The sequence below is a fragment of the Grampus griseus genome (genome assembly GCF_964374135.1).
Source record: "Grampus griseus genome assembly, chromosome: 20".
NCBI classification, from domain to species: domain Eukaryota; kingdom Metazoa; phylum Chordata; class Mammalia; order Artiodactyla; family Delphinidae; genus Grampus; species Grampus griseus.
The window spans coordinates 11,418,987-11,442,586 of NC_139014.1; the positions used below are offsets into that span (position 1 = coordinate 11,418,987).

General features: G+C 63.3%; 2 protein-coding genes across 2 annotated transcripts in view; one reads left to right on the forward strand and one right to left on the reverse strand.

Annotated features, from left to right (window-relative positions):
* AATK (apoptosis associated tyrosine kinase) overlaps positions 1-10,738 on the reverse strand; it is a gene marked incomplete at its 5' end in the record, with an annotated part of 37,682 nt that extends 26,944 nt beyond the window's left edge. The window contains one exon of the mRNA XM_082680024.1: positions 10,684-10,738. Within this exon, the coding sequence (XP_082536150.1) occupies positions 10,684-10,738 (55 nt within the window). The remainder of the gene's footprint in view (positions 1-10,683) is intronic.
* Positions 10,739-20,779: 10,041 nt separating this feature from the next.
* PVALEF (parvalbumin like EF-hand containing) lies at positions 20,780-22,807 on the forward strand (the record flags this gene model as incomplete). Its single annotated transcript, XM_082679121.1, has 4 exons — positions 20,780-20,885; positions 21,068-21,203; positions 21,543-21,658; positions 22,764-22,807. 4 exons carry the CDS (start codon positions 20,780-20,782, stop codon positions 22,805-22,807), a joined length of 402 nt encoding a protein of 133 aa, XP_082535247.1.
* Between the last annotated feature and the right edge of the window lie 793 nt (positions 22,808-23,600).

Genomic DNA, 23,600 nt, shown 5'->3' on the forward strand with positions numbered 1-23,600 from the left:
CCAGGCTTGGCCTACATCCCCTCCTGACCCCGTCAGGGCCCCAGCTCCCACCCTGGTCCCCAGCTTCTTCTGGGGCCCCAGACCCCGATATCCACCTGGCCCTGGCCCTTCCCTTGGGTGTCCTGGAGCATCTCAAACCAAAGCCAGCATGGAGTCCCTGTCCCCCATCAAGGCAAACCCGCTCCCTGGGTCCCTCCCACCCCCTCCCCAAGTGGGAGACCCCAACTGCCTCTGGATTCCTCTTGCCCCCTCCCCACATCCAGCCCTGCTGAGGCCAGTGAGCTCCACCCCACGGCCCAGACCCTACCCAACCTCCTCGGGGGTCTGTGGTTTCCAGGCGGTTCCTCACCTGGGACTGAAGCCATCTTCCAAAAGCGCCACCCATGAGCCCCCTCCGAGCCCTCTACCTGCCTGCCTGCCCACTGCTGGCCATTCCCCCACTGCACCTTCATCCTCGCTGGCCCCTCGGCCTGGCCCCGTCCCAACATCCCCAGCAGCCTGAGACACACGGCACTCAGGAAGCATTTCCAGTCAGCCTCCTCCAGCCTCAAGGCCCAGTGCCTCGGTCTCCCAGTCTGCTGGGAGGGGCCGCGTGCTGCCGCCTGGCTCAGCAGCCACTCGGAAGAGTAAGTGAGCCATCTGAGCCACTAGGACGACCATGATCTTTAAAGCAGAAAATAACCAGTGTTGGTGAGGATGTAGAAGAAAAAGGAGCCCCGCGCAGCTGGTGGAGAAGCCGTGGGCGAGTCCGACGGCCCCTCCACGGCACTGCGTGGTCCATCCCTATGGAGTGTGCAGAACAGGCGGGTCCAGGGGACAGGGGCCGGGACGGGTACTGCAGTGGCACAGGGCTTCTTTTTGGGGTGATGAAAAGGCTCTGGAACTAGAGAGGTGGTGGCCGCACAACACTGTGAACGTACTAAATGCTACTGACCCGTACACTTTAAAGGGGTTAAATTCACGTTATATGAATTTCACCTCAATTTAAAAAGATGTTAAGCAAGCGGTCTGACACCTGTGGAGACCGGGTCAGGGGTGTGCCAACCCTGCCGGCCCCCATGGGCGGGCACCCCCAATGCGCCCCTGGCTGGCTCACTGCTCCCCCCAAGAGCCCCTTTCCAATCTGCACCAGACGCCCATAGCCTCATCCTTCACCCACTCCCTTGGGGCGCTGCCCAAACCCTCCTGGAACAAAGGCCACTTCCGCAAGAGTGAGGGTCCTGGACGACCCCCCATCGCGGCCAGACACCATGGGGAGCCCACTCCTCGACCAGCATCTCTGCCGGGGGCCGTGGGCTCCGAGGCCAGAACACCAACTGCCTCCCTGCTACAGCCCCGTCTGGCCCTTGAGGTTCACTGGACGTTCCATCCTGCTGTCGGAAGTCAGGGGGAACCCGGCCCCACCCCTGCTACTCAGGAACACACAGGCCAGGACCCTGTCCGCTCGTCCACCCTGTGCCCACCTACCACCAGGGCCCAGCACCCTTCCTGGCCCCCAACATGTTCCCCTGTGGAAGGAGGGGAGGTCTCAGATCCCCGCCGTGGCCGAGTAGCCTCGAATACCCCCACGGGGTCACCCACCCCAAGTACAGCCAAACTGCTGTTCTGAGCGCCTGGCAGCCGCCTGCGTGCCCCCACCTCGTACCGCACCTAGTCCAGGGCCGGCCACAGGCTCTGAGGCCCTGAGGATCTGCTCCTGTGGCTCACACCGAAGCCCACGGCACCATGGTACCACATGAGGACACAGAACAGCCGGCCCAGCCCCCACTGGCCTACGGTTCCAGTGGGGGCAACCAGGCCCTCCGAGGGGCTCCGCCCAGCCCAGGCAGTGAGCCTGGCTCTGAGCGAGACAGCCACGCCCCCTGGTATTCCCAGTGCCCCAACCGGCCTGCCTGGTGCGGATGCAGCCGACAGGGGCTCACACCCGGGGTCACCAGCAGGCTGGGGCGGGGCCCTGGCAGGGCATCGGAGGGCATCCTGGCACCAGTGCCCCTGCCCAACAAGCCCGCCCGGCGATGCAAACAGGATCTTGTGCAGGAAGAAGCTGTGCAACCTGGGCGGGCATCTCTGAGTTACGAGGCCGAGGTGAGCGGACAGCACGAGGGGCAGAGCTCTGCGTGCCCAGGCCTCCAGGGGCCCATCATCTGTCCCTTATACTCCCACCTCCCAACCCACAGCTGGGGCAAGTGGCAAGAGTCTGGGGCTTCCCCGGACAGAGGGCAAGTAGGAGGGGCATTCATACCCCCATGAACCATCCAGAAGGTGGGCCCAGCGCTGAGGGGCCCGTGGGGTGGAGTTTCTTGGCAAATGTTTGCCCAAAGGCCCAGACATGGAAGTTCCCCTGGAGAGGAACAGAATCCTCTTGGCGGAGGAAGGGAAGCAGGTCACTGGACTTGTGTGGCGCCTCCCAGGCAGGACCCAGGCCCACCCCATCCTGGAGGACCCAGGCCCATGTCCTCACTCCTCCCCCAAATCTCTGAGGTCAAGTAGAGAAATGAAAGGACGCTGGTGACTGATATCAGAGCCCTGATTGCTCGGACACAGGGGTCGCTTGGGCCCCGGCACACCCACCTCCCCGTGGGCCTCCCAGGATGAAAGCCACAGCTGCAGGATGCCCCCATCCCAAGAGCTGGCGCTGGGTGGGGCAGTCACGGACGGCTCTCAGTCCCAGCCCGCCACCCCACCAGGCTCACCCTGACCGCCTCAGAACGCAGCTCTGGGCAGGGGTGCAGCAACCCCACCTCCGCGGCCGCCCAGGCTCCACCCCGGCAGGTGAGAGGGGCCCGAGACACGTCTCCATGGGGAGGCTGCGCCCCACTGCCCCCACCCCAGGACCTTCCAAACCTCTTTACCTGCAGTCTGGATGTCCTAATGTACAGAGACAGGTGTGGATGGCACCTGCAGCGTGGAGTACAGACGGCGTTGGGGCCGCATGGGGCCGAGGACATCACTGGGGGAAAGGGGCCGGCAAGCAGGCATCCTGGACAGTCTTGCACCCCAAGGACTGAGGGGAGGGCTGGAAGGTGGAGGGCGCTGCCTCCGGGGGACGAAGCTCAAATGTCCGGCGGCTAAGTGGCTGCAGCCATTCTGCCGGCTTAAGTGTCAACCTGAAGTGACGGACCTAGACCCGGCAAAGTCCACGGACACACAAACAAGCAGCTGGGAGGCCCCCCACCAAGGCCCCCACGGACACACGGGTCACAGCAGCCGCCTACACAGGAGGGTTCTTTCCCCAACCCCGGACCGCAGACCTTTGGCAGGTGGCTGGACGGTCGGTGTGGTCGGAAGGGGGTGTCATCCCCCCTCCTGCCGTCCACAGGGGGTCAGGAACTACACCATCACCCAGAGCCTAAGAGGGGAGCCCGAGGGCTCTCACTGCCCAGCGGCAGGGGAGAGCCGGGGGCCTGGGCCTCCCCCCAGAGAACCAGAGAGGGGACACACTCACACACACATCCCCACGTCCTCACACAGGTGCACTCGTATGTTTACACGTGTGCTCACCCACTCCCACACACACACTCCCCCCACATCCTCACCCCCACTCAGACCCCTGCACACATGCTCACACTCACACACTCCCAGCACACACATCACACCCACCCACGTGCACGCGCTCTCACACCTCTCACGCCAGGAGACGTGCTGGCAGTATGGGTTTGGACACCCAGCCCGGTCCCCCTCAGGCCAGGACCAGCGCTGGGCATAAACACAGTCGCCGTGTGTGCCCCGAGCTCAGCACCAATGAGCAACACCCCTTCTGCCGGCGTGTGACAGGCCAGCCTGGTCACCACCAGAGGCCCCTTGACTCTTTCCCAGGAGCCCCAGGACCCACCCCAAGGCTAGTCCTGGGGCAGGGTGGGCACGCAGGATGTCCTCAGCCCTGGCCCCCCAAGCCCTGGTGACCGAGCAGCCCAAGGCACACAGCAGGAGTGGTTGGGTGGGGGGTGCGCCCTGAGCAGGCCCCAGCCAGGGGCTCCCTCCAGGGCTGAGTGGCCCAAGAGGGGCACGACCATCCCTCTGGGTCATTCATCCCCAGGGGCCAGAAACTGCCTCTTGAGGACGCCTGCCTCATGCCAAAAGGATTCCAGGCGGCTTCCTGGGATTAACAAGCTGGCCTACACCCCTGGTTTGCTGGTAATGCTTAACAACCGGCTCTCTGGAAGAAAGAGACGGAGGAGGTTTCTGACGTGGAGGCTTTGCAGGCTCCTGGGGCGCAAATTCTCCCACCACAGCCCGTCTCAAGCCACCAACCTGATGCCACTGAGCACGGGGATCAGGAAAGACTCGCCCCAGCGGTGCCTGCATACCCTGCCCCAGACCAGTGAGACGGCTAAGGTGTGAAAGCATCAGCCCTGATGCACACCTCTGACCTCAGTTCCAGAACATATAAATACCACCCACAGCCGGGCAGGCCTGGCTCACACGGGGAATCCCAGAAGACGACTTCAAATGGCCAACAAGCCCCCAGAAAGGCACCCAGGGCGTCAGGCAGCAGAAAAGGCGAGCCACGCTGTGGCCCTGCAGGAGCAGGGCCTCAATGCTGAGTGCTGGGCAGGGGCCTGCGTGTGGTGGCCCAGCCCTCAGCATCCACGAAAGCTGCCCCCAGACCCAGGCCCACTCCCTATGTTCCAGTGATAGAAAACGGAGGGCCCATGGAGAGAGACACAGACACACCTGAGCTGCACGCCTGCAGGTAGGAAATGTCCAGACAGGCGATCTCCAGAGACAGGCGATCTCCAGAGACAGGAAGCACATGAGGGGCTGCCGGTGGGTGTGCGGCTAGCACGAGGGGGACAAAAGTGTTCTGGAACAGTGGTGACGGCTGCACACTTCTGTACATACAGTAAAAAGCACTGAAGTGTACACTTGAAATGGATGAATCCTACGGTACGTGAATCATATCTCAATAAAGCTGTCAGAAAAAGAGGGAAGAGACGGCGTTGGGATGCCTGGAGCTGGGCAGAAGGCAGTATCTGTCGACGGCTGGGCAGAGAACCTGCCGTTTCGCTGTCAACAAGGAGTGACCTCGGGCATGAGGCCGAGCGCGCCCAGCCAGACTCCTTCCTATGAGCATCCTGTGCGGGTGACGTCCCCCAAAAGCGGGATTCCTTCTTCCCACGGGGGTGCCCGGACAGCCAGGTGGGCCTCACAGCAAGTGGAGCCGAACCACCTGCCCGGGACTACAGGCGCTCCACGCAGACAGCCACCAGCCCATTACACAGTCGCCACACATCCCTCTACAAGCGACCACCTGCCATATCCCACCAGGAGAGGCGACCGGGGACCCACCCCAGCCTCTAGATGCCGGCCAGCATCCTGCTGCCCCACCTCACACACCCTCTGTAGCAAGTGACCCCCAGGCTGCCCAGAACCACCCAGTGCCCTGGCCCTGCCCATTCCTGTCCTGCCACTTCCTCTGGCAGAGCCAGAGCAGGGGCTGGGGACCTCGCGAGTACGAGCCCCTGTCCGCTCATGCCCGGCCCCAGGGCTGGCAGTGGGAGAGCCCACACCCTCCCAGAAACCCCCACATACCTAGCTCTGGCGGCCGCTCCCGCGCGGCTCCAACTGCTAACTCCAGAGTCACCCTCAGCAGACCTTCCCTGACCCCAGGGCACCCTGGCCCCTGCCCCTCAGGCTGACACTGGCAGAGGAAGGCAGGGACCCGGCGGGGACGCTGCCTACTGCGACAGGCCAGACAGGCTGCCTGGGAGCTGGCTCTGGCCCGGCGTCCGCTGCCCTCATTTCCTCTGCCGGCTTCCTCTGCCGGGGGAGGGGAGGCCACGGGCCGCCTGTCCTGCTGGTGCTGGCTCCTCTGCAAGACGCAGCTGGACGCCGAGAGCGAGGCCCCAAGGTGCCCAGATGAGGGCTACTGGCCTGGGCCACAGCTGCCTTCCTTTCACTGCGGTCCAGTGAACTCGCGTGTTCTGAGGCGCCTGCACACGTGTTACCTTGCTTTCCTCCTATGACATGTCCAGGTGGGTAGGGCTGTCCCAGTTTACACAGAGGAGATGGAGGCTGGCATCAAGGCAGAGGCAGGCTCGGCCCCAGATGAGGCCCCGTGGGGCTCAGAGCCGCCCTGCAGGAGTGTCCTGGGGCAGCTATCGCAACGTGCCACAAACTGGGGCCTTAACGCACATGGAGTGTCTGACGTTCTAGAGGCCGGACGTCCTGCATGAGGGCCACACTCCCTCCAGAGGTTCCGGGGCACAGCCCTTCCTGCCTCTCCCAGCTGTTGGAGGCCCCAGGCCTTCCTTGGCTCGTGGCTGCATCAGCCCAGCTTTGCCTCCATTGTCATGTGGCATGGGACATCCTCCTCCCTCCTGAATCTCCCCCTGCTCTCTTGTAAGGACCCAGCCATGGAATTAAGCCACCTTAATCCAGGATGGCTTCATCTTAACTTATTACAGCTCCAAATGCCCTATTTACAAACAAGGTCCCATCCTGAGGATCCAGGTGGACATGAATTTGGGGGGATGCTATTCCACCCATGAGCCCTTGACCTGGGGAAGGTGCAGAACAGGGAGGAGGATGGAGAATGGGCGGACCTGCTCAAGGGCAGTGACTGCAGGTGGCCGGGTGACAGTGGGGCAGTCCTTCAGGGCCAGCCACCGAGAGGGACGACTCCAGGCTCCTCAAGCCTCAGGCCACTGGGACCCGGTGACTCAGCCCATCAACTGAAATGAGAGCAGGGGTGAGGCTGAGGGCCAAGGGTGGGGCGGGGGTCTGGCTCCCCTCAGCCATGACCTTGACCACCCCCCGCAGGAGACCACAGCGCCCACGGCCCAGCCCAGGCTCGCACACAGGTGAAGGCATCTGTGAGCATGCGTGCATTCATGTGTGTTCACGTGTGCGAGTGCCTGCGTGAGCCCGGGCACCGGCGCATGTAAAGCTACCCTGCGTGAGGGAGAAGCAGCCCCTTTGTGAGAAGAGCATAGGCTGGAGAATGTGCTAGAATGCAAAGAAACTGCCCAGGGGAGGACTGTGGCCTCCCTCCTGCCTGAGCTGGCCCACACCCCCAGACTCAGCCCCAGAGCCACAGCTTCCACCCTGGGGCCAGCCTTTCTCGGGGCGCGGGGAGGGAGTAACACTCCGGCCCTTGACGGCCCTCTCCCCCCAGCCTGAGTCGATCTGGGGAGGGCCTGATGGAGGGGACGGGGGGCGGGTTGTGTCAGGCAGCATCTGCCTTCAGCTAGGCCCCGTGGGCAGCAGCCAGCGAGCGGTGGGCCACCAAGTTCAAGAACCACTGCCAGCACGTGTCCGTCAGCCAGAGAGAGGGACCCCCAGGGCTGCAAAAGCCCGTTCCTGGGGGCCTCTCAGTCCTCAAGTCCCCAAGCGCACCTGTCCCCGTGCAGGATAGACCAGGCCCAGCCGGAATGCCCTCCCTGCGCCCTGTTCCCCAGCGACACCTTCACCCTAAGGCCCGGGCATGCCCAGCCCTGAGCCGGCACCTCGCACACATTAACGCTGGTGAGCCGGCTCCCAGGGGGGCCAGGCGCAGGACGAGGACGCGGGCAGGCAGCAGCATGTGACCGAGAGGCTGGGGGCTGCCTTGTCTTCCACGAGCTTCCCCAAACTCCAGGTCCCGCCAAATGGTCCACGGTGACCCCTGCCCCAGGGTCAGCCTTGAGTGGTGCTCCCTGGGGACTGACCCTCACCCAGCGCTCCAGTCACCCACATGTGACCCTCAGGAGGGGACACCACAGTAATGCCCACCTACAGATTAAGAAACAGAGGCACAGAGAGGGCCATGGGATCAGGGAGGGGTTGGTCCACTACCTGCCCCACGGGGTCCTCAGAAGCTCCAGGCCCCCAGGCTCAGGACTGCAGAGCTCTGACTGAGGCCTACACCTGGCAGGCACCTGCTGAGGGCCTGGGCTGTACCCAGTCCCCCCGGGGCCGGAGAGGGTAAGAAACAAGGGCAGCTCCCTGCCTCAGAGCCTTCCAGCAGGAGAGGCAACCCCCGCCCCGCCCCTTAGAAGCCACACCTTCCCCCCACCAGCCAGACCCAGGTGCTCCCGATTCCCACGTGGCACCCTCATCACCCCTCAGCTCTTGGCTTCCATACCCCACCACCTGGTCTCCCCAGAGTGAGGTTTCACCTATGTGGGGCTGAGTCTCAGAGAGGTTGAGTGACTGGCCCAAGGCCACACAGTGCTGAGGTCACAGGGCTGTGACTGCCCAGAAATCCCCCAGGGTCACCCACATCCTAAGGAAGAGCTGGACCCCAGAGGAGGCAGCCCTTCCGGATGCCCACCTGCGCCGGCCCATCGCCCCAGGAGCACATGCTGGGCCTGGCCCCCTCCAGTGGCCTGCCCTGCCCTTATCTGATAGGTGGTGGTGGCCCAAGCAGGAGAGCAGTTTAAATGAGGTCCCCCAGCCCCCAGGCCTCACTCAAGCGTGTGCCTCAAACTCAGCCCCTGTCACTCTCTACATAACCGCACCATTTTCACCACCTATGTGGAGAACTGCCACAGGACCCATGACGGACGAAGAGCTGGCGGTAGGCAGCAGACCTGGCCTGGTGACACTGTGAGGACCCTCGGCCTGGGCCAGGCCCCTCTGTCCATCCCTGAGTGTTGAGTGACCACAGAAACAAACTCCGAGACAGCCACAAACACGACTGTCCCCTGCCCTCCGAGTTTGGAGGACCCCGAGCAGGGTCCCCCCCTTAGACAGGAGCCAACTTCAAACAGAACCATCTCTCCCCGCTGTGAGGACGGGAGAGCCGCGCGCCACTGTGGCCTTGTCTCCACACCGCCCCCCCATAGGAGCAGCCTCTGCTCATTGAGAGTCAAGTTTTCACCAGGCGCTTAACCGCTAACAGCTTGGGGTAGGCACAGCTATCCCATTTTACAGGTGAGAAAACTGAGTCTGGAAGGCAAGGGTGGGCGGGGGGGACTCCAGGGGGTGGGAGCTGGGCTCTGAACACTGGGCATTTAGCAGGAGGGCAGCGGACCCCACCCCACCCCCTCCCTAATGCCCACTTGGGGGCCAGCACAGAGCCCTGCACCCCAGCCAGCAACCCATTTCCACCATCCAGGGTGGCCCCTCCCACAGTGGGGCACAGTTCTCCCCTTCACTCCACCTGCAAACAGAAGATCTCCCCTTGCCTCCTGACAACTTCTTTCCCTCATAAGTCCTTAAACTGACACATTATAATTACATTGATCACAGCTGTTTACAGGGCCACTTGCAAGAGGAGCCAAGCTCAGCTGTCTCTCTAAGATGGGGGAAGGGCCTCGTGCTGGGACACACACACAGGGCAAGTCTGGGCCCCACAAAGAGTGCAAGCGGCAGGGCGTGGGGGAGGGCGTCGCCAACCCTGGGTCAGTCCTGGCACACGCCCCGCCACACTGCCAACGGTTCCAAGGCTGGACCCTCACTCCCCAGCAGCCACACTGCATGGAGCGCTGGCTCGGAGCCAGCAGGACACGTGTCCCTAAAGGTTGTCTGGGCCTGGGACTGCTGAGCAGGGCCACCTCCAGCCCCTGCCCTCAGAGCCCAGCCAGGGCTGTCGCTGGCAGATTCTGGGCCATCCACTGGTGACTCCACGTTCTCCAAGCTCCAGGAGTCGCCTTGGGAAGTCATTTCTGAGCCAGTGACACCCACACCCTAAGCCCAGCAGAGGAACCTGCTGTCAGGTCCCCCCCCAAGAGCAAATGCCTTCAGATGGGGCCGAATCCAGGGGACCCTGTGCATCACTGCACGAACTGGACCCTACTCCAGGGAGGGAGACCCAGGAGAGGCCGTCACGTGCTCACCCGGCTTTGTTTTGGCTGGATTAGCCTGTGCCAGAGCCCCAGTGACATGTGGGTAGGACTCTGGGCCCTTCGGCCAAGGCTCCAGGGCAGGGGTTTATCTCCCACTCGGGCCAAGGAGGGGGGTGGTGAGGCCAGCGAAGACAGAGGGAAGAAAGCCTACACCTCCTGGTGACAGATGCAGGCCTCCAGCTGCCCCTGGTCCCTCTGCCCACCACGGCCGCCCACAGCTGCCAGGAGGTCAGGCAGCCATGGGTAAACAGGCTGCCAGGGCCGCCAGCCTGGCCCCACGCCCCCTGCAGCCAGCTTAACAGCGCCACCTGGGCCTCTCCCTGCCCGGAGGGCCTGGGCATCCACTGAGGCCCATCTCTTCCGAGCCTCTGCTCAGTGGGTTCTGTCCTGTGGGTTGACCACTGCTCCCACCTCCCCATGCGGGCGACTGGGTGGTCTGGCAGGGCTCCCCAGAACCAGCTCCCAGCCTGGGGAGATGCCTCCCATGCTAAGACCGTAAATCCACGAGGGGCCATGGTCACCTGGGCCTGGGGGGGCGACATTCCCACACCTCCCGGGGGCTCTTAATCCTGGCCACCTCCTCCCCTGGACACCTGGGGCCAACACGGGCCGTCCTGCCCGTTACCTGAGACGGAAGCTTCCACAGAGACAGGGCAGTGCCCCACTGCCCACCCCCGCTGCTGGAGGCCGCAGCCGTGCAGTGCCAGCCCCAAGGCCTGCCCGCCTCCGGGCTTCCAGGGGGTCCTGCGGGGAAAGCCGCTCCTTCTGCGGCTCCACTCAGAGTGGGGAAAGGGTTAACTTCCATGCAAAATAGGAAACCGGGGGCTCTGGAAGCATCATGTCCGCAGTTGGGCAGGTTAGGGGCAGCCGCAGCGGGCAGAGGGCCGGCAAGGGGCGCGGCCAGGGGACTCACCGGGGTCGAAGTGAGAGCTGAAGGCGAAGCTGGGGTTGAAGAAGGACGACGACATGGCCAGGGCCAGCAGCGCGTCTTGGCATCCCCCGGCGGGCGCTGCGCTCAGGACGCCCGCGGCCCGCGCCGCGCCATCACCCGGCCGCCGCAGGTGCGAGCGCGCCTTGGCCGCCGCGCCCGCCCAGCGCCCACAGCCGCAGCCGCGGGCCCGGCGGGGTGCGGGTGCGGGTGCCGGTGCGTGTGCGGGCGGCGGCGACAGACGAGGCGCCTCCCCCGGCCGGCCGCGGCGCCGCGGGGCTCCCGGGCTGGTGCAGTCCGAAAACACCGGCGGGAGCGCGCGCGCAGGGGGGGCTCTCTACACGGCTGGGGGGGCACGGAGACGCGCGGTGGGGGTACCCGAAGGCTGGGGGGGTACGGAGACGTGGGGGGGCACGAAGGCACGAGGGGACACAGGGACGCAGGATGGGAGACCCGGAGACGCGGGGGTGGCACGGAGAATGGGGGGGCGCTGGGAGGCGGAAGGTGCGGGGGGAAGGGGGCCGGGAGGGGGATACTGAGGCGCCGGTGGGAGCTCAAGAGACGTAAGATGGGAGACCCGAAGGCTCGGGGGCACGGAGGGTGGGGGAGGGGTGCTCGGAGGCGAAAAGTGCGGGGGGGAGGGGGGAGGGACGGAGACTCAGGGAGGGGGCACCTGGAGGCGCGGGGGTGGGCAGAGGCGTGGGGGGAGGAGCGGGAAGGCGGGGGCGCGGCGGCGCGCGCGGGGGTGGGCACGGTGGCACGCAGGAGCAATACGAAAGCGCGCGCTGGGTGGCCCGGAGGCGCGGGCCCCGGCACGCGGGGGTCGGGGCCCCGCACGCGGCCTGCACACGCCGGTTTCGGAGGCAGCTTGGGTCCGGCCCCGCGCCCTCTGGGCGGCGCCCGCGCCGGCGGGGTGGGGGGGCTATTTTTGCCCAAACCGCCCGCGCCTGTGCCACGCTGCGACAACCGTGGAGAAGGAGCGGCCGCCCCCGCCCGGGAGGGAACAGCGCCGGGCGTTTAGGGCGGACGCGGCGGCGCCGGGCACCGAGGGACCGTCCCTCCCCGCCGGCTGCGCGCCCTGCCGCGCCATCTTGCGTGGATGAGGCGGCTTCAGGAGGGCAGGCGGGCTGAGCGCGCAGGGGGCTGGGAACCGTCCCCTCCCCACCCCCTGGGATAGGAGAGAGAGTTACTATGTAGCCAGGATTTGAGTTTTATGTAACTTGGGTCACTCACTCTACGTCCATCCATTCATTCTCCGGCCAGATGAGCAAAGCTGCTTGGCTGACCCAGCTGGAAGGCAGGGGGTTTGTGGGGGCAGGAGGGGCTCCTAAGGCTTTGGGGAAGAGCAAGGATCAATGGAACAGGGGTGGCCAGGGACAGAGAAAGGATGGTGAGGGCCAGCCCTCAGGAGAGGATGCCAGGACACATCCTTCTTAACCTAAGATGGCCCGTCGTGTAGACAGTGCCCCATGGGCAAAGGAAGGGGCCTCCTCTCCTTTCAGACCTTCGGGGTCCCCTGCTGTGGGTGGCCCTGACAACCTCAAGCCTGTGGAGGAGCATGGGGCATCCAGAACCTTCTTACTGGCCCTGATGTTGTGGCCACTACTCTAAACAGCTTTGCCCCAAAGGCCTTGTTGGCGAGGAAGGAGCCACAGGGGAGTGGCCAGCAGAGGGCCTGGCCTGGGAGAGGGGCTCAGATCCCAGGGGCCTGGAGGGGCAGCAGCCACAGGCGCAAGGAGGGCTGAGGGCTGTGATCCAGGAGTGCACAGTGTGAGGGGGCTGGATCCACAGTGGGGGGTCTCCCCTCCCCACCTAGGAGGAAAGCCCAACACTGCCCACCCCCATACCATGGGCCCTGCCTCTGCCCACCAGGAAGATGCCCCAGACACCTGGACCTCGACACAACCGGGGGACTCCCTAGGGACAAGCAGGGAAATGACCAGTGGCCCTAAGTTGTCCCTGTCCAGATTCTCAGCGCCACCATGGCCAGCCTCAGTGACCAGGATCAGAAGACCCTCTGTGAAGACCTCCGTGACATGGGTTGACCAGTGAACACACACACAGTGCACACACATGCAGCGCACACACTGGCATACAGAAGGCCAGATCTCGAGGGCGTTAGGGTTGCAGATATCCTCCAGGGTCCAGGTGGGGCAGGAGAAGTCCACCCAGGGCTGCAGGTCCAGCACTGTTACTCCATTTGACCCGAGTGACACCTTCCCCCCGTGCACTGGGGTCCTCTGAGATTCACTGGACCCAGGAGCCCTGCTGCTCCCCTGCCGTGGTGACCGTTGAAGCAGAGGTGCCCTGAGTTCCTCCACCATTGATCTGTTCCTCTGGCCAGCGATTCCCGTGTGTGGCCGGCCACCAGCACTCACTGGCTACCACAGGACCCAAGGACCCGTCCCCAACACACACACACACACACACACACACGCACGCACGCACGCACGCACGCACGCACGCACACACACACACACACACACACACACCCTACCTCTGTGAGAAAAGACAGAGAAGGTAGAAACCTGAGCCCCAGGGGCAAAGCTCCCACACGTGAACCTGGCTTGTCCAGTGCTGGGGTCAGGGTGTGCAGGGGTGAGGACTCACAGGGGTAGACCTGCCAATCGGGGGTGACCAGTGGCCAGCCTGCCCCAGGACTCCTACAGAACTGGCTTCTGCCAATCCCGGAGTGGTACGAGATCCCTGCCGATGTGCCCCCCGCCCCACCACCTGGAGGGAGGCAATGCCCCAGAGCCCTACATAGCCGGGTCAGGGGCCAGGCCTGACAGCGGTGAGGGCTGGGGTGCCCCACGTGGAGCGACCACTGCCTCAGGCATGCCTCCACCTTCAAAGGCCGGGCTGGTGGGGATGCCTCGTCTCTGCTTCTCTTCCACGGGCATGAGAGCACCCTGGGCCTGTGGCGACCGAAGCCTCGGGCAGGAGCCTCAGGAAAGACAATATGGAGTCAAGGACAAGCCAGGAGTAGTAGGGGGGGAGCACCTTCCCTAGAAGGAGCCAACCCCCAGGGAGTCTGGGCCTAGAGGATTTCCAAGAGGACCCAAGGCCCTGGGACAGAGGGGAGAGGCCTCCCAGGTCAGGAGCAACATGGGGGCCAGACCAGGGCTCAGGTGAGGTGAGGGAGGCACCACAGGGCACCAAAAACTCAGTAAGGACATCCATCGACAGATGAATGGACACACAAAATGCGGTGGATCCGTACAGGGGAACATTACCATCAGTAAAAAGGAACAAAGCGCTGACGCGCTGCAGCACGGATGAACCTTGGAAACGTGCTCGGTGGAAAAAGCAAAAGGACAAACACCACAGGATTCCACCCGTGGGAAAGACCCAGGCTGTTCAAATGCACAGAGACGGAAAGTAGATGGATGCTTGTCAGAGGCCCAGAGAAGGGGAAATGGGGGTACGGGGCCTCTTTTGGGGGTGATGAAAATGGTCTGGAATTTTACAGAGGTGATGGTTGCACGACCCTGTGAATATACTTAAAAACAATGACATGTACACCCTGAAATGGTCAACTTTACAGCATATGAATTATATCTCAATGAAGCTGTCAAAAACAAACTTGGGGGCTTCCCTGGTGGCGCAGTGGTTGAGAGTCCGCCTGCCGATGCAGGGGACACGGGTTCGCGCCCCGGTCCGGGAAGGTCCCACATGCTGCGGGGTGGCTGGGCCCGTGAGCCATGGCCGCTGAGCCTGCGCGTCCGGAGCAACGGGAGAGGCCACAACAGTGAGAGGCCCGCATACTGAAAAAACAAAACAAAACAAAACAAAACAAAAAAAACTTGGTCTTCAAGGTAACTAATATTTTAATGCAATATCTTAAAGAATCAAAATTAATGAGAAAAATCTGTTATGAGCAACATATCGCAATTCTGAATCAAGGCAGGAGCAGAAACAGTGGTGAGCCATCTGGAGCCTGAGGCCAGAGACGCTCTGGACGGCTCACCTGTCGGCCTGGTGCCCCTTAAAGTCACAGCCCTGGTAGGCACCTGGTCAGCCTGGTGGACACAGCTGCCTCTGTGTCCCTCCAGGAACCTCCAGGCCCCAGGCCTACATCCTACCTGGGTCCTCACCCGAGGCTCAGAAAGGGGGTCAGAGGGGGCGGTGGGCCGGGGGTCGGGCAGACAGCGGTAGGAGAGAGGGCCAGAAGCAGGGGGGCATGAGAGGGTCCCGGGAAGGGGCTGTTGAGTGTCCTGGGGCGGCCATAACAAATGACCACACACTGGGGGCTTCAAACGACAGAAATAGATTCTCTCACAGTCTGGAGGCTGGAAGTCTAAAACTGAGGTGTCAGCAGGACCAGGCTCCCTCCAAAGGTCTAAGGGAGGACCCTCCCTGCCTCTTCCAGCTCCTGGCGGCCCCAGGTGTTCCTTGGCCCATGGCCATATCATTGCAACCTCTGCCTCTGTCCCTCCGTCGCCACATGGCCTTTCCCTCTTCTCTGTGTCTCTCTTCTTATAAGGAACCAGTCACTGGATTAGGGCCCATCCTAATCTAGTGTGACCTCGTCTTAAGGGTCACATCGGCAAAGACCCTATTTCCAAACAAGCTCCCATTCAAGGTACTGGGATTAGGACATGGACATATCTTTTGTGGTAAAGGACACAGGGGCAGGACCATGGGGATGGCCAGCACCTCTTGAATCCTTCCTGTAATAACCTGCATCAGCATTTCTGCACGAAAGGCTGCCCCGGATTCAGCCCACAAACCCACACGCTGGGCACCAAAGTGCAGGGCCCCAGGGACCCCCCTGCCTGCCGGGATCTCACCCCCCAGCGGGCTCCCCCAGCCCACCCCTTTCTGCTGCACGGGGATGTGGTCCCGGCCTGGGATGGAGGCAGGGAAACAGATGTCCCTTGTTGTAATCACGCTTCCCCACCCCCACTTCTGTGTGCACAGGAGGGGTGCCAAGGGGAAATGCTGTCCCCCACCCGAACTTGCCCGCAGATAGGCCCCAACCTCAGGCGAACCTCTCCCCCACAAGCCCACCCACCACAGCTGTGCTCTGCAAAGTGGGGGTGAGAGGGGTTCCAGCATTTGCCAAAGAGACCTCAGAGCAGGTGCACCCGCCAAGGGTGCCCGGCCTCCCCAGGAACGGGAAGATGCTGCCTGGCGTTCTGAGCCAGCCAGGGGGAGACGCCATGCTCTGAGGAGGCTGTGGCTTGAAAGAGCTTTGTCCTTATATAAAAACGGCTCCCTGGAAAAGAAGAGCTAATTCCTCTTAGGTGTCTAGTACTCACGTCATGGGGCAGGGCTGGGCTGCGGGTCTCTGCAGGGGTTTCCAGTCTGCAGCAGGAGGGCCGAGAGCCCACCAGCCCCCCTCCCGCGAAGTTGTTCCAGGCAGGCCGGGGCGGGGGGCAGTGCCAGCCCCTTGAGGTCCCGAGAGACCAGAGTGTCCCAAGGGGACAGAGCCTGCCGTGCCTGGGCACAGGGGAAAACGGTATCCCCAGAGCTGTGAGCTGGTCCCCGTGGCCCCCTCCAGGCCAGCTCAGCCCAGAGGGGGGCCGGTAAGCTACGGCCAGGGCTTCAGGAGAGGAGGGGCGGCCCAACTCTGAACCGAAATGAAACGGGAGGGACTGCCCAGGGGACTGGCCATCTGTCAGCTCCGGGCAGGTGCTGGTCCAGGAGCCCGCCCACCCGCTCCCCAGCCCTTGCTTCATGGCCTGGGCAGGGGTGGGCACGGATAGGGCCTTCTGGAAGGTGCCGGCGGAGGGGGTGCTCAGATAACATAAGCCATTTTAATGTGCACAACTCCGTAGCGTTTAGTGCATTCACGATATTGTGCAGCCGTCACCTCTATCTAGTTCCAGAACATTCTCATGACTTCAAAATAAACCCTGTACCCGTTAAACAGTAACTCCCCATTCCCCCAGCCCCACGGCAAACACCAATCTGCTTTCTGTCTCTATGGATTTGCTTCTCCTGGACATTTGATACCAACGGCATCACAGAATATGTGGCCTTTTGTGACTGCCTTTTTTCACTCATTGTGGGGCTATCAGGGCTCATTCGTGTTGGAGAGCGTTGGTGCCTTGCTCCTTTCATGCGGATAACATTCAACTCTATGGACAGACGTGTTGAGAGATGTCCCTGCTGCCTGCTGGGGACCAGAGTGCAGTGCAGGTGTGGGTGTGCAGGGGGCGCGGGGCACCCAGCCTCGGCTGGGAATCTGTAGGGTAACCCTTTTGAAGAGGAACGTGGCAGGACCATGGAAACTTCCATCATTCATCCTGATCCTCCCACTCTGGTCTCCCACAGTGTCTCTGATGACAAAAGCACTGGGACCTGGGACTTCCCTGGTGGTCCAGTGGTTAAGACCCTGCACTCCCACTGCAGGGGGCGCGGGTTTGATCCCTGGTCGGGGAACTAAGATTTCACATACCGCGTGGCATGGCCAAAAAGAAAGAAAGAAAGGAAAGCACTGGGACCTGCTCCGGGTCCAGCAGCAGGTGGTCAGTCAAGGAACTTACTAGAACATCCTCAGCCTGCTGGCCTAACACACAGCTGTCTTACGTCATGGCAGAGTGCGGCGACACATGATAAACTTTTGTGCAGAGAAAGCAGATCTCAGAGCTATAGGAGCGCCATGTAAAATGACGGGGGCAGAAACCCCCGCAGGGGACAGCTGGTAACGGAGGGCTGCAAAGAGGCTGCACAGACGTCTGCACCGTCAGGGGCACCACTCTGTAAAATACTGAGGCCGAGAAAGTGAATGGACAGTGAGCCGTTCCCCTCCAGGTGGGCCACGGCCGGGGGGGCTCTTGGCGATGTGTCCCTCTCTGGTCCCCTGTCCTCACCCTGGTGACTGCCCTGTGAGGGTCCTTCCCAGGGACAGAGACCAGCCCCGCCCGGGGTCACACAGCCCTGCTCCCTGTGCCTGCAGGAGTCATCCTGCCTAACGGAGACCTCCCTCTCCTCCCCTCGCCTTGACAGCCAGCCCTGGCATGGCTCCCAGCCCACCACAGTGACCCAGGGACAAAGGACAGCTGCCCAGCCTGACTTCTCGTCAGAGGAGGCCCAGTCGTCCAGTCTTCTGCTGCCATCTCGGACACGCTGGCAGCCTGTACCCCCTGGGCCATCTCCTGGACCGCCGCCCCCTCTCACCCCCACGAGGCTAGCAGGCAGGGTGGGACCTCTTGCGACAGATAGCAAGTCTACTCACTCGGCAATGTCATCACTCTCCCTACCCCCACCCCAGGCTCGGGGAGGCCAGGCGCTGCTAATGGTCAGTCTGCCCAGCCTGGTGTGGACGTGCCAAGTGCCAACGAGCCCCTGGGGGCGGCCAGTGCCAGGCTGGAGTACCCAGGAGAGGCGGTAGGACAGCTGCAGCCCCAAGATGTAAACAGGCCGAGCGGCTGCAGGTATAAAGGCTGGAGCCCCCACAGCCTCTCAGCAGCCCCAGCCTGACCCGCCTTCCCAGAGCCCTCGAAGAAAGCCAGGCGAAGGTGAGCCCTGCCCGGGGAGCGGTGGTGTGGGCACCCAGCCAGGCCAGAGCTGCCCGAGCTGCACGGCAGGGGCTTGGGCCTCGTCTTTCGCTGGACAAGGGGAGGCCCTGGGTGCTGAGGGACCCCCAGGGAGGTCTAGGAGAGGAAGAAAAAGAAGGGGAAGGAGAGGGGCAGCCCCAAGGTAACTGAGTCTGCAGGGGTGGGCACGTGTGCACGCACGTGCCTAGGCAGGCCTCTGAGAGCATGGCTGCAAGCTGGGGTCACTAGGGGGAGGCTGAGACCACCTCACAGGGCTCCCAGTGCTGAGTGGGGGAAGGGCCTGGCAGAACAGAGGCTCCGAGGCCCCCAGACCCACCAGCTCTGGCAGGCATGCTGAGCCAGCTCTGGGCCCACATGCCCAGCCCCTGTCCCAGTGGGGCCCCAAGGCCTCCATCACCGCTTCCCACCTCCCTCCAGCCCATGAGGCCTTTTTCTCACTGAGCATCTGAAGTTGGTGATTCAGTCTCAGGGGCTAGATGCAGACCACAGCCCCCAGGAGGGCCACATGGGCGGTCCAGAGTGGTCTGGGGATAGGGGAGGGCCCTGCCAGCCTTGGAAGGGGCACAGAGAACGCAGCAATACTGGGCATACGTGGGGGTCTGCGGGGGGGCGGAGCCAGGCCTTAAAGCTATGACCAGCTTTGGCTATGGAAGGCAGTGAGGGGGGAGGAGAGGGAGGAAGGCCTTTTCAGGGGGAAGGGCGAAGAGGGCAGGGCCCTTCCAGGCGCTGGGGGCACCCCAGGAGGTGCCAGGCAGCCCCCTCCCCACCCCCCTCCCCGCTTCCTGCCCTGACTAGGTGTGCCAAGTGAGACTCCATCCCAGGCCCTGGACCAGATGCTATAAATACACCAACCACGGCCTGAGGCCCAGGCCCTGCCTCTCCTGCTGTCTCCAGCTCTGATCTCAGGCTCCCCTGCCTTCATGGGGGGTGGGGGTGGGGGGATGCCCCAGAGAGCAACTGGGTGGGAGCAGGGTGGTAAACAGCCCAGCACAGGGCGCCCACAGCACTCTGCAGTCAGGATGTCAACCCCAGGCTTGGCCAGACCTGGCCTGGAATTTGGCCCTGTCCCTCTTCCATAAAGAGGGTGACATTGGCCCTGGGCAAGGCCCCGAGTGGCAGGCAGGGAATCCCTTCCCTCCAGAATGAACCCCATGATTCCAGGGTATAGAGGGGAATCACGGTCTCACCATGGGATGCAGGGTAGTGGGGTCTGTTCTGGGCCTCCAAGGCCTGGGCCTGCCCTTGATCCCAGCTGACCACCCCCACCCCACCTCCCGGACTGGCTGCAGGGACTTGCCATTACGGGTGACACGCACCACAGGATCCAACACCCTTTCCCCACCATCTCCTTCCCTCGTGGCTCCTTGCATGACCCTGTGAAGGGGCAGGGCAGGGCGGGCAGGGGTCTCTCCATTTCACAGATGAGAAGCCTGAGGTCCAGTGCAGCTGGGAGGCACGCCCGGGTCAGGAAGCAGGACACAGCCCTGGGCAGGATCCAGCCCTCCCTGCCCCTCCGCTGCAGCTTGAGTTGCAACCTTTGACCCGTGGCTTCTCCACTGGGAGGAAGGAGCCGCCTCCGGCCACTGCCCGGCTGGCTTATGCCCCGCAGGTCACCGAGCTGCCTCCCCTGGCGGCGGGAGTAGGTTCCAGAAGGCTCACCACCCCGTGAACTTCAGAAAAGGCCAACGAGCCTCTGAAATAGCTGCTCTGCCACAAGCCCCAGAACCCAACCCGCCCTGGGGACAGCAACCCGAGAGCTCCGCAGGTCACAAGGCACTGGGTGGGGGCACGGGACAGCCCGGTCCCTGTGCCCAGACCCCACCTGCCCAGCTGGAATCCCGGCCTGCCTCAGTGGCTCCTGCCTGAACCCCCAAGAAGGGGGGACACTGCCGCGGGCACCTCCTCAGGGCAGATGCACAGCGGGCCGCCCTCCTGAGCGCCTGGGAAGGGGGTGAGGCCATCCTGCTGGAGCGGGTCTGGGCCTTGCTCAGTCCAGGGCCGGCTCAAGGCTGGCCTGCGCGCAGCATGCCTCCCAGCTGGCGGCTAGTGCCCAGCCAGGATGACCAAGGCCCGCCGGTCTGGGGTGCGGGAGAGAGAGACTAAGGCCCTGGGCCCTGAGTCCCGGCAGGAGGAGGTGGTGCTTCAGGTAACCAGGAAGGCTTCCCAGAGGGGGTGGCTTTGAGGTGAGCCTGGAAGGACAGAGGAAATTACCCAGCAGCACTGAAGGGTCAGACAACGCCTCCTCCACCTCTTCCGAGCAGAGTGAAGGACCTCGTGTCTATCACTTATCATCTCAAAGTCTCGGTCTCTTCTGTGAAGTGGGGTAACACCTCAGGGTGGCCAGCTATCTTCCTCAGGGCCTGGCCACGAAGGCCTCTGCAAGGCCAGGGCCCCAGGGTGCTGAGAAAGCTGGCCCTTCCAGCCGCCCTCTGCAGCCAGAGGCCCGCCTGGGTCTGGGTGCCTGGGGTCCCCAGTCTAGGGCCAGGAGCTGGCACCAGGCAGGGTCCAGGCAGAGCACCCTTTCCTGCCCAGCACACCCGCCGAGCCGGCTCCCTGTCCCCTGCAGGGGCAGGATGGACGAGGACTTCTCCTCCCAGATGAAGAAGATGGCCTTGGCCATGGGCACATCCCTGTCAGACAAGGACATAGACCTGCTGCCCACCGACATGAGGCACCATGGTACAGCCCACCCCCGCCCGCCCTGGGCCAGCCCCACTGTGGACGCAGGAGCCCCCCCGGGCTGGGGGAGGGCACAGGACCCGGCAGCCCCCACCGCAGGGCAGGAGTCCCCCTCTGGGCTCAGGCCCTGGCAGTCCAGCCCCGAGGCGGATGGCCCTAGTGACACGCCCGGTCATCCCCAGGCTCCTTCAACTACATCAAGTTCTTCGAGTACATGCAGAAGTTCCCGGCCTCGGGGCAGCAGGAGAGTGTCATCCGCAAGGCCTTCCAGACCCTGGACAAGGACAAGAGCGGCTTCATCGAGTGGAATGAGATCAAGTAACAGCCAATGGCCGGGGACAGGATGTCCTGAGCCCTGGGCCCCCTCCCTGGTGGTGGCTGGGGATGAGGGGGTACTGAGCTCTGGGCCCCCTCCCCGACCTACAGCTACCACGCTCACCCCAGAAGACCTGGTACCCCCACTGGGCTCCAGCAGGCCTTGTGGGAGATGGGGCCAGGCTAGAAACAGGGGCACAGCACTGGGCCTAGGCCCAGAGACCCCACTCCAGCTGGGCCTCAGTTTCCCCAGCTGTAAAGAGGGGAGCAGGTACCTTGTATACCATTGGGCACCAGCCAGATGCCCCCTCAGCCCTGACCCAAGCCCACCCCCGGCCCCAGGTACATCCTGCACATCATCCCCAGCAGCGGGCCCACCACCCCACTGACGGACGAGGAGGCTGAGGCCGTGATCCAAGCAGCCGACACGGATGGGGACGGGAGGATTGACTTTGAAGGTGGGGCAGCAGAGATGAGAGGGGCAGGGATACCTCTCAGGACCTTCCTGCCCCCCACTGCCCGTCACTCGCACTCAGTTTGCTCCATGTCCAGAGCCTGTCTCTGTGCAGCGCTGACCAGGATCCCCACTGCCAGGCAGGGACCCCATCCCCCAAAGCTTACAGCCATCTGTGGTGGTCACCATCGTCCCTGTTCACAGATGGAGAGGCTGAGTCTCCGGGATGCTGAGGGGGGTTGGGCATTTCACCAGGCCCAGGGGAGCTGCTGCAGGTTTCTGAGCAGGGGAGAGGTGGCCCAAGCCGGCTTTGGGGAAGGTCAAGGGGGCAGATTAGATGGGGGGTTTCCGAGATGGGGAGGAAGGTTTGAGGCAGAGACCAGGGCCTGAGGAGCTGCAGAGGTGGACGCAGGTGGAAGGAGGTCAGGTGGGCCAACAGCTGTGTGTGAGTTGAGCGGGCGGGAGGGGAGTGCCCAGGAGGAAAGGCATTTGTGGGGCAGGCCTTCCCTGAGTCTCCCCATGGCTGCCCTGGGGTCTGCATCATCCTGCTGCCCACCCACCCAGATGCTGACCCGAAGCCTGGAGGATGGCCCTGGGAACAGGCAAGCACAGGCTCAGAGCCCCAGACAGACTGGGGACCTGTCCTCACCCACCAGGCCTCCACTTGCTGCCCGCAAATACCAGCAAACCTTGACTTGTGGGGTGGTCGCAAGACTTAAAAGAGGGGCAGCCAGGCCAAGGGGTCTGTTTAGGATGCAGCCGCCCAGCCTCTCTGTGCCTCAGTTTCCCCACTGAAGGCATGATGACCACAGGAGCACCAGCTCAGAGACTCTGAGGGGAACTGCTGAGGGTTGATCGTAAGACCCAGGGTGGGTGAACTCCCCACTGCCAAGCTGGCCGGGCACAGGGCACATGACAACGGTGTGGGGCACTCGGGCAGCCAAGTTCCGGTCCTTCCTGCTCCCCACCCAGGACTCAGGAGGGCAGGATGCAGGGCCCCCCTGGACCGCGAGGTGCCCCGTCATAAAGGAGGCTTCCGGCTGGGCCTGCAGGGCTTGGTGGGGCACGAGCCAGGGGGTTATTTACTAGAAATCTGTCTCCTGTTCTAGAATTTTCTGAATTGATCAAAAAGGAGAACATTGCAAAGAAGTAGCACCACGTCCAGCCCCGGCCGGCTGAGCATCCCCCGAGGGGCACCGTGGGTTTCGCGAGTGCCCCATGGAGGCCATGGGAGCGGACGCAGCTTGAGCCAGGAAAATGGAAGAAAAACAGCATTAAATGAACCGCAGCCCATGTGTTTGTTGGGTGTTGCAGCGTCAGCTGGGGCAGGGGCAGGGTCATGGGTCTCTGGGCGACAGGTGGCGGGCAGGGTGGCATGGGGGGTGCAGGAGGGAAAATGGAAGACCGGGTGGTGGGTGTGTCCAGCCTCCTCTGCCCCTTCTTGTTCCTGCCTCACGGGGGGCACCCTCAGAGGGCAGTCCCCCCCTCCAGCCCCGGCACCTCCTGGATCTGCCCTCCCAGCGTGGTGCTCTCTGGGCCCAGACCTCCCACCCCCCACACACACCCAGCCCCGGCCTCCACTGGGCTCTGCGCAGGCTGCTCACCAGGCTGGGTCTTAGGCCGCTTGGAGTCCACAGCGCAGGGACAGCTTCAGCCCCAGGGTGCCTCTGAGGTGTCCTGGCACCAGCCCTGCACCCTGCACTCCGGGCTGGACGTGTCCAGGGCTCAGATCTCTGCCGATATCTCCTCGCCTCCTCCTCCCGGTCTTTGAGAACCCTCCCTTTTTTTTTTTTTTTTTTTTGCGGTACATGGGCCTCTCACTGTTGTGGCCTCTCCCGTTGCGGAGCACAGGCTCCGGACGCGCAGGCTCAGCTGCCATGGCTCACAGGCCCAGCCACTCTGCGGCACATGGGATCTTCCCGGACCGGCGCACGAACCCATGTCCC